The 10,145-nt window shown below is 31.0% G+C and overlaps 1 protein-coding gene across 1 annotated transcript; it reads right to left on the bottom strand.

Annotated features, from left to right (window-relative positions):
- Window positions 1-7,999: 7,999 nt before the first annotated feature.
- On the bottom strand, window positions 8,000-9,925 carry LOC131607179 (probable N-acetyltransferase HLS1). Its single transcript, XM_058879205.1, has 2 exons — window positions 9,403-9,925; window positions 8,000-9,292 (listed from the first exon to the last, which is right to left on the bottom strand). Exons 1-2 carry the CDS (start codon window positions 9,592-9,594, stop codon window positions 8,216-8,218), a joined length of 1,269 nt encoding a protein of 422 aa, XP_058735188.1. The 5' UTR covers window positions 9,595-9,925; the 3' UTR covers window positions 8,000-8,215.
- Between the last annotated feature and the right edge of the window lie 220 nt (window positions 9,926-10,145).

Genomic DNA, 10,145 nt, shown 5'->3' on the forward strand with positions numbered 1-10,145 from the left:
CACAAAAGGCTCAATCTAGACGAAGCTTTCAAAGCAACATCCGAACAAACCTCAACGGCAAGATTCCAACGGTAACACACCAAGCTATATATATATATATATATATATATATATATATATATATATATATATATATATATATATATATATATATATATCAAACTTCAAACTTGAATGTGTGCCCATTCGTACACCCAAAATGCATTAAGTGAGTATTCAAAATGTGTATCCATGGTGCTACCACAGAGTGCAAAAAAGGAGAAACCCTGAGAGAAAATCTGTAGAGAGAAGCTAAGCATGAATAGCAGAAAAAGAAACTACATGAAACCATGCTACAGAAGCTACACAAGAGGCGACACATAGTTAGTATGTTATGAATTAATCTATGGTGTTGCTATACACTAATCATATGCCTATATGAAGAATTCTAGAGGATGAAAAAGAAGAAAACCTGCTGTTAAGCAGTATCCTCAAATGGAGTTAGAAGATATCCAAGAATATTTGATCATGTGGATTAATGATCATATTGAAAGACTTAGGAAACTGAAGACACTGAGTTATTGCTCGTAAGAAGTGTTTTAGGTTTACTTATGTTGATCAATGTGCCATCAAGCTATAACAAGCTTTATGATCAGAATTGAAGAAGGAGGAGCTGAAGACCAACATGAAGAAGCACACAAAACAGAACTGCTGTTCTGAATCTGCTTAAGGAAATATAAGCTCAAGAAGCAATCTAAATAAGAGTTGTTGCTCTTTATCTGCTTACAGAAAAAGAAGATGATCATTCTGAAGAAGCATTCTCAACAAGGGTTGTGTCCCTTAATCAGCTTTCGGGAGATACAAGAGACCAAGCAAGAAGCATCCAATATAAGAGCCGAGTCTCTTAATCTGCTTATGAGAAGAATGAGAATATCTCAATCAGAAGATAAAAGAAGAAGACTACAATTTCTGTCATAACTTGTAATACATTGTAAAACACATAGAGTTGTTGCTCGTAATGTGTAAAATCTTAGAAACTTTTGATAGATTGTTTAGGCTCCAGAAGTGACTTTTAGTCAGTGAGTCGTAAACATGTGTGCTTAAGATAGGAGAGAATCAGCTTGAAAAAGAAGCAATCTTGTAATCTCTAAGTAGACTGCTGGGATCCCTGAACGGTTCATCATCTAGGGTTAGTCACAGTAGGTTGATGTGTGGGGTTAGTCACAACAAGATGGTTGTGCGGGAAGTCAAGGGATTTTATATCTCGTGGAGATCACTGAACAATCCTTTGCATTCAGTCACGAGCAGTTGGCTTGTGCATGGTTCCTGAGTCAATGAACGTTATATCTCGCGGAGATCACTGAACGGGTCATTGTCCAGATGGTTAGTCACATCAGTTGGTTGTGTAGGTTGTGAGTCACGACGGAGGATCGTGCGGATGTAATTATGATTTGGTTATAGTGGATTAAGACCTCTGTTGAGAGGCAAATCACCTGAAGAAGGAGAACTGGAGGTAGCCTTAGTTAGAAGGTGAACCAGGATAAAAATGAATGTGTCTTTTACTTTCTACACGTATCATTTTAACATAGAACTTCCAAGCCTTAACCTGCAGAACTATACTGATCAAGTCAGAAGTTCTGATATCCCTTAGAAGTTAAAATGAACTCTTATTGGTTATGTATTCATCATGCTTGCGCAACATCAAAGCATAATCCAATAAATGAGTAAACAAAAGAAAGAAAAGACGTTAATGAAAAGAAAGGGATTTTAAATTGATAAAGAACACAATTCAATCCCCCACTTTCTTGTGTTTTTCTCCACCTTCAATTGGTATCAGAGCATGGCTCTATATTGATATCAAGATCAAACACTTAACAGCGTAGAGAAATCCAGAAGGAGAAAAACAATACTGAGTTGAAATCAAAGTCAAATTCAAAACACTCAGTATGATCAGAAGATGTCAAGGCCAAGATCTCAAGACTCTGCGCACATCATCAACATACCATAAGAAGTTTTGAGAATCAACAAAAGAATATTCTACAATAAGCTCAAGACATCAGAATGAAGAATATGCACTCAATGGAAATATTCAAAGATAAATAAGTGTAGTTGACTCAAGCCAAATTGATCAAGCCCACTCAGTAAAAGGATCAGAAGAAGAAAAAGACGGAACCTCTTCCGCAGAAGATGCTCAAACTCAAACAAAATCAAGAAGGAAGGTTTATTACTAAATACGGTCAGATCCTTTTAAAATTCTCTCTCTTATATTTTTACTGAATAAGTTTATTTCGTGTGTATATCTACTTTAATTACCGAGTGTGTGTTGAAAATTGTTTGTAATAGAAAGTGGCATGCTTTATAAAAAGTGTTTGCAATAGAAAGTGGCGTGCTTTCTAAGTATTGTAAACAAAAAGTAGTGTACTTTTTTGTTTATGTGAGAATCATCATAGTGTTTGATGATTTTTGAAAAGATCCTTTGATTCATGGAGATTCAAATTCTACTATAGGTTTGGTGTTTATGTTAGAAGATTGTAAGAGAGATCTTGGTGTGAAGCTTGTACATAGATCTAACATAGTGGAAAACCTATAAAGGCATGAAGTGACTAGATGTACCCTTGGTTGGTAAGAGGAACTAGGATAACTCCTTATGTTCATTTATTTTCCAACACTTTAATTTTTTGCACTTTATATTGCTAAGAATATATCTTTTTTATATCCGAAGAAATTTAAGAGCATAGCGCAAAAACAAAAAAATCAGACAACCTTTATTCACCCCCTTCTTAGGTTACATCTTAAACTTATAGAAAAAGGTAATTTTACTAGTGGATAACTTATAGTTTCCTTTAAATGGCGGTCATAAAACCTCTAAGAAGGTCATTGACTTTTTGTTCGGAAGGAGAGTCCTTCCTTTAGGTTTGTCGGGAATCCATTGATAAATGAAGTAATTAGAAACAATGAGGATGTTTCAAATACACGATGCAAAATGATATGGATAGACCTATATATTCAAGTGATTAGGATGATGATGATTGTGATAATGAAACCCTCATTGACGAATGCCCCCATGTTGTTAAATCAGTTAGTGGAGTGTTTTTCGATTAACACTATAAGGATCAAGTCAATATAGATCGTGAGTGCAAGGTTTAGGGTTTATAATTTTGTGTACCTTATTTCCAACCATCTGCTTAAGGGTGTGCAAAATATCCGGTTTTAATGTCCAAATCCATAACCAAACCTAAACCACTTTTAAATATCCGAATATAATTGAATGGTTATTAACCGGTTTAGTTATTAATGGTTTGGTTATCCATTCATATAATCCGGATATAATTAAATGGTTATTAACCGGTTAAATTATTTTGGATTCGGTTATAATCCGGTTATTATCCAAATCCAAATATTTTAATTCTCAAAATATTAATTTTTTGTTTGAAAAAAAATATTTTCGGAAAAAATAATTTTTAAAACTGGATTTTTTTTTAAAAAATCGGTTATATAATCATAACCAAATTTATAACCAGTTTTGATTAAAATGTGGTTATGGTTATAAATTCAAACCATTTAAATGGTTTTAAAATGGTTATGGTTTGGTTTTTGAAAATAACCAACCATGCACACCCCTACATCTGCTAACCTATATAATTAGGGTTTAGAAATTTTAGGTCCTAGAATCGTCTTTGAAATAATTGTCTCGTTGCACATCTATTAAAAGATTTAGTGAGATGTACCCATCCAATAGGTCATGATGAGTCTTTCAGCTTAGATTCATGCCTCTTGGACAAGTCCTTCTCTAGTCTGCCTTTTCTTTTGAGTTTAGAGTTGCTATCTTACTGATGGTTTGAATATGAGCCCAATCCATAACAAGATCATTAAGATCATATGAAGATCAATGTGACATGTTAATATAAGTGAATGGTGAGATATGTTGTGGCGCTTATGTGATTTGAATAAGATTTATGATGCTTGGAATGGTAGAAGCATTTTAGGGCCTCCCAAACTTATATTTATTGACATAATTATATCTTGAAATGACTCAAAATCTATTATCCACTTTATGACACAAATCATATTTAAATTAGGTCTCATATATAGTATATCACAACAACCACAATCTCCGAGTCTTAAGGTCTATCCTTATTTTTGTGGACCTTCAAGATTCAATTCTTTAAATTTTCCGTTCTTAAAAAAATCTTTAATTTATTAATTACTTCTACTTGTTATACATTTAAGAATTGCTTTTTTTTAATCTAGTCTTATTGTTTGCTTAAAATTTAGTTTTCAGACAATGTTTATCTATGATATTACCTTTAATATTTGATTAGGTTTTAAAAATAATCAATAAAAAGTTTTCCTAAAATTACAAAAAGGGATGAACAATCATCCATATGATAACAATGAAAAAGAAAGGTGAGGCCACCTAGGTTTAAATTTATTTTGGATAAAAAATTAAAGCTTTACAATTATTTGTTGCTTTACAAACCTAGCCCATCCACCTATCTTTCTCACAATTCATGTGAGTTGATAATGATTAATAAAATTAAAGTAAAACAAAACATTCTTATATAAGGTAGTAAAGAGTAAAAGTTCTATTAAGTGATGACTATGGCTTCTCAACCCTCTTATGACAAGGTAAGGTCAATACCAAAAACAGTTTGGGAGTTTGAAATGAAAGGAAAGGAATAGGAGAAATTTAAACAGTTTGGGAGTTTGAAATGAAAGGAAAGGAATAGGAGAAATTTAGAAAATATAAAGGATCGGGAGAAAAGAATAGAAAGATTTTAGTTTGAAGGATTTGATTTTCTTCATAACACCAAAGACCTTTTAATTTGGGGGAATTCAAAATCTGTATTAAAAGAAGGTTTTGGAGCGTTTTGAAGGGCTTAGACAAAATGTTCAAATATAATTTTTTGTTGTTATAGTATTTCAAAAAATAAATATACATTAATGATAAATATTATTTTATCATTCTAAACAAAAAAAAAATTTAAAAAAATATTAAAATTTTCTCTATATATTTTTTAAAAAACTCAATTTTCGAAGTCCTCCCTTCCCCTCCCCTCCAAACTCTCAAATATAGTCTTAGGCTTTGTTTGTGACTTTAGAGGGGAGGGGATGGGAAGACTTCCGAAAACGAAAATTTAGAAAAATATTTGACTTTTTTGAAAAAATGATTTTGTTTAAAATAATAAAAGAGTTATTATGATTACTAAATTTTTAATTTTCAGCATACTATAACAACCTAAAAGATATTTAGAAAATTTATGTAAGTCCTCCAAAACCCTTCAAAACTCTCATTCAATGTAATTTTTGAATTCCCCCATTTTATAAGATTTTTACTGTTATAAATAAAATCAAACTCTCCTGCTCAAAATATTTTTATTCTTTTCATTCAATCCTTTCTATTTCACAAAGTCCCCTCCGAACATTCAAATAAAGCCTTAAGGTTCTATTAGGATTTGGGTTTTGGCTTACTTATGTCAATGCTATATATAATGTTGGAATGGGTTAATGAAATTTTCGTTATAGTGTGGAAAAAATAAAGAGAAGAATGTATGAGTATGTTACAGTATGTTGTTAAAGAAAAAATGATGGTGATAAAAAAAAGAAGAAAATAATGAAAACGCAGCTTTCATTGTATATTTTATCCTTAGATTGTTTTCTTTATGTCACTATCCTAAAACGTGCGTTTGCTAAAGTCTCAAATTTACAATCGCAAAAGGAGCCGGAATCAAATTGAGAGGGAGAGCTCATATAAAGGTCAACTTAAAGAAATCATAGATTATCTTACTTGTACTATTTTTTTAAAATAATATACATGTATTTAATGTATTATGGTACTATTATTTATTATAATATAGCTGTATTTAAACTTCAAATTACATTAGAACCAAAAAATAGAATAATGAGCCTAAAACGAAAAGGAATAGGAGTACTTAAAATTGATGATGAAAAAATTGATTACAATGAATATGGAATATATTTGTAAAGTGAATCTAACTAGTAATTCTAACAAGTATAACTTTGATGAACAATTTCCAACTAGTTTTGTGTTAGAAATTACATTGGGTTTAGCAAAATCACATTGGTAATGTAGTTTTATGGAAACTTTAAAATATATCTCTTACAAATATATATGATACCACCATAATAATATCAAATTTAGAGGTTCACTTTAATTATAAATCATCATCAACTTATAAATTAAGAAACATTTTTTAAAAATAAGTTAAAGAATTTGATGTTAAAATTAAAAAACATAAAATATTTTAAATTTATTTATAAAAAATATTTTTTAATTATATTAAATAATTAATGTATTTGAAAAATATATAAATTAAATTTGTTGATTATTCAATAAAAAAATAATTGTTTTTATAAATCAAATTAGTGAGAGTAATATACAAGTCTCTATCATACTATATATGTTATTGTGCTATAAATGTTAAAAATAATTATTAAAATTAAAATATAGATGGATGATACTAGAAGTATTCGCGACGGGGCTTTAATCGATTTTGAGAAAAAGATTTATATAATCTAAAGATAAATTTACTCGATATTTAATTTTATTGTTGAGGGTTAATTTAAAAATTTTGATTCAATTTTATATAGTTTGATTTACATTTTTTTATTATTTAAATTATATTTTTTTTATTAATATCAATATTGATTTTATAAAAAATATTATTTGATAATAAATTTTAAATGATATATAATATATTAAAAACAAAATTATTAAATAAAACGGACAATTATGTTAAAAATAAATTAAATCCGGTGTGATTTGGGTTCAATTCAATAGAACAATTTAATGTAAAGACAAAATCAGAGTTGATTTCACTAAAATATTTATATGTGAGTTGGTTTCATTAGAATATTAATATTACTTTTTGAATTATAATTAATTAATTAATTTTTTAATCATTGGTCTAAACAACTTAAGCTGGTACAAATCATATACATCCACCATTAAAACTAGTTATCTTAAAATTTCAATGGTTAACTGTAAAAACCAATTACTAAATCAAAATTATATATAAATTATTAAACTAGTTATACTAAATTAAATTATGCATAAAATAATACTAAATTAAATTGATGAAAAAAAAAACCCAAAATTTAGAAAGAAAGTTATATTTAGAAAAACTTTTGACGAGTCTATTTCACCGAAAGAATGAGTATCATAAAATATAAATATAATGCTACCAAATTTATTTTTTTCTCAAATTTCTTTTAAAACATATAAATGAGTATTATAAGTTATAATCCTCACAGAAAAATTGGTAAAATTAAATATAGGATATACTCCTGGTATTTATAAAGGAATCCCACAGATTGATTTTGTGTTGTAGGTTTGAAATTACATTGGGTCTAGCAAATTCATATTGGTACTGTAATTTTATGGTAACTTTAAAATATACTAATTTTTATAAAAATACATAAACACCATAATGTAATTATCATCAAATTCAGACAAGCAAATTAACTATAAATCAAAACAAAATTAATATCCCATAATTAAACCACAGGGATGTCACAGTCCAACCAATTCCTTCGTTTTCACTGATTATAAAAAAAAAAACAATCACTCAGAAAGAAGCACCTGGAAAGTCCACAAACAATCATATACTCAAGACATTGTGACTTATGATGAATCTATAAGTCCAAAAATGTCCTCCTTCTACTAATGTAAAATTAGGACAGCGTCGTTATAATTGCCCATATTAGAAAACTTTCACTCACACACTAATGGCCACCATTTGATTCCCACTACCTTCAATAAGTAAGATACTAGGAACCCAACAAAAACAAACAAATGAAATACAAAAGTTGTGGCCCTATATCTTATAGACCCCACCCAAATCAAACAAAAAATTCACTCCCCTAACAAATCCAAACGGATATTCTGATTCACCCATAACTCACACAACCAACATATATATCCCATTCTCAATATTCAGATTTTCCAGAATATATCTCAAACAATAACATTTTTGAAAAACAATAATCATAAAAATATTAGCCAGTGAATTAAAAAAAAAAAAGAGGGATATTCTATTCTTGTTCTTTACAATCAAAATTCACATCTCATTACCGATATGACATGACATGACATAAAAACATATGTCCCTCCCTACTTCTAGGTAAAAGAAAAGCTAAATATTTTTGTTCTAATAACAAAAACATAGTACTTGTTACATCTAATTTCTAGTTGAGTTAGAACTACTAACAAAACCTAAAACTCTCTAGGATCAACAAAAATGGAAAATCCAGGTGGAGATTTAGTCCAATCACCAACAGCACCATCACTATAATCCTCCCCAAGTCTCTTAATACACCACAAATCCTCTTCACAAGACAAAGCCTTCCAATGAGGAATAGCAAACCTTAACGGTTCGCAGCTAGAAACCTCAGTAGCAACCGCACTACAACCATTTTCCATAGCAAGATTATGAGCAACACCACATAAAGATTTCACCATTTTCAATGCTTCAGGTCCTTCCCCACCAATTCCATACATCAAATGAAACCCAAACGGTTCAAAAAAATTCGGAATCGAAGGTAAACGTAACCACGGAAAAGCCTTGTCTATCACGCGAGTTGTTTTAGCCAATACGCGTCTCACGCGCGACGCGCCTTTCACTTCGAGGGTAAACAAGTCTTTACAATTCCAAACACTAACCAAAGCCCAAGAACTCGGTGGATCCATTAAAAAAGCCTCCGGCCCAGCCCAATTATCAGGCCCAGTCCCATATTTTCCGTTACTCGGAACAGCGAGAAAAGTTCCGAGAGTGAGTTTGTTTTTCAAAACAGAATCAATGTCACGAGGAAAAAACTCGGTGGTGGAGAATTTGTTACGGTAAATCGATTCGGCGTCGTTTGGTGTAAGCTTAATGATGCTTACCTTCGACGACGACGTTTTCATTCGATGAGCGAAAACCGGGTTCACGAGAATCGACGGTGTACGAAACTTTGAGTAACCGCATTTATCGGTAAAAAGCTTAACTGATGCAACGTTGTCGTTTTCCGTTGCCATGTATGAATACTCAGCCCCATTCTCTCTGAACCATTCCTCCATTTTCTGTACCAGTTTTAACCCTATCCCCATTCTTCTGTGATTCGGCGAAACTCGAAGGCCTAACACGTAAGCGAGTTTCGTAAACACTGGAACAGGGACATGATCGGAATTTGACTCGCCGGTTTTCATGTTCTTGGTGATCATTTTCGTTGATCTTATCATCTTTTTCCCGCATGTAACTGTTTTGATGCAACCTCGAATCATTCCGACTGTCTCATTGTCTATTTCAGCTACCTGAAAAATATAGTAAGATATTTAATATGATTTGATTATCTAATTTTAATATGGATCAAAATAATGTAAAGAAAGATATATATACAATATAGTTGAATAATATTGCATACCAGCATAAGGAAAGTTGGTGAGTTGCGGACCCTGCAAATAGGGTCACCGTGCAAGTCGGTGAAGAGGGAAAGTTTTCCACTGGGACCAACTTCACATATTTTTTCAACGGCTTCCACACTTTCTCTATCTTTATTTGGATCAAACTCTCTCACACTAACAACCACCGCACTACTCAAATTTTCTTCACCCATTTCTAATTAGAACTGAATAAGACTGGTGAATAAGACTGGTGAAGAGAAATGAAGGAAGGGTTTGGGTTTATATAGAGGGGAGTGTGATGATGAATGAAGAATATCAAAGTAAGGAAAAGAAATCGCAGCTTTTCCGAGGCTTGGCAAAGTAACCTAGAAAGAGGCTTGTACTAAAAAGGAGAGTTTGTTTTGAATGTGATCACTGTCTCAAGCGATTTATAGGGAAAAAATAAAAAAACTAGAAAACAAAAAACACATAAACTAGTAAAAAAAAAAAAATTTATTTATATATAGGCTATGAGTTGAGTGAGATGATCAATCTGATAGTAATAGGTAGTGTGAGGTATACATCAAAATCCTCTTGAGAGAAGCTTTAAATACTACCTGATCTTTTCAGCTTTTTGTTTGGCGTTATTTTAGTATAAAAAATCTGTTTTTTTCTCTCACTGTGCAGAATCCATAGCACTTCCAGAATTAAATAAATTAAAAATCTTTTATAGAATATGTGTCTTTATCTGTTCTCCTTTCCTTTATTTGGTTCACTTTTTTGC

Source organism: Vicia villosa, linkage group LG1 (assembly GCF_029867415.1).
Source record: "Vicia villosa cultivar HV-30 ecotype Madison, WI linkage group LG1, Vvil1.0, whole genome shotgun sequence".
NCBI classification, from domain to species: Eukaryota; Viridiplantae; Streptophyta; class Magnoliopsida; order Fabales; family Fabaceae; genus Vicia; species Vicia villosa.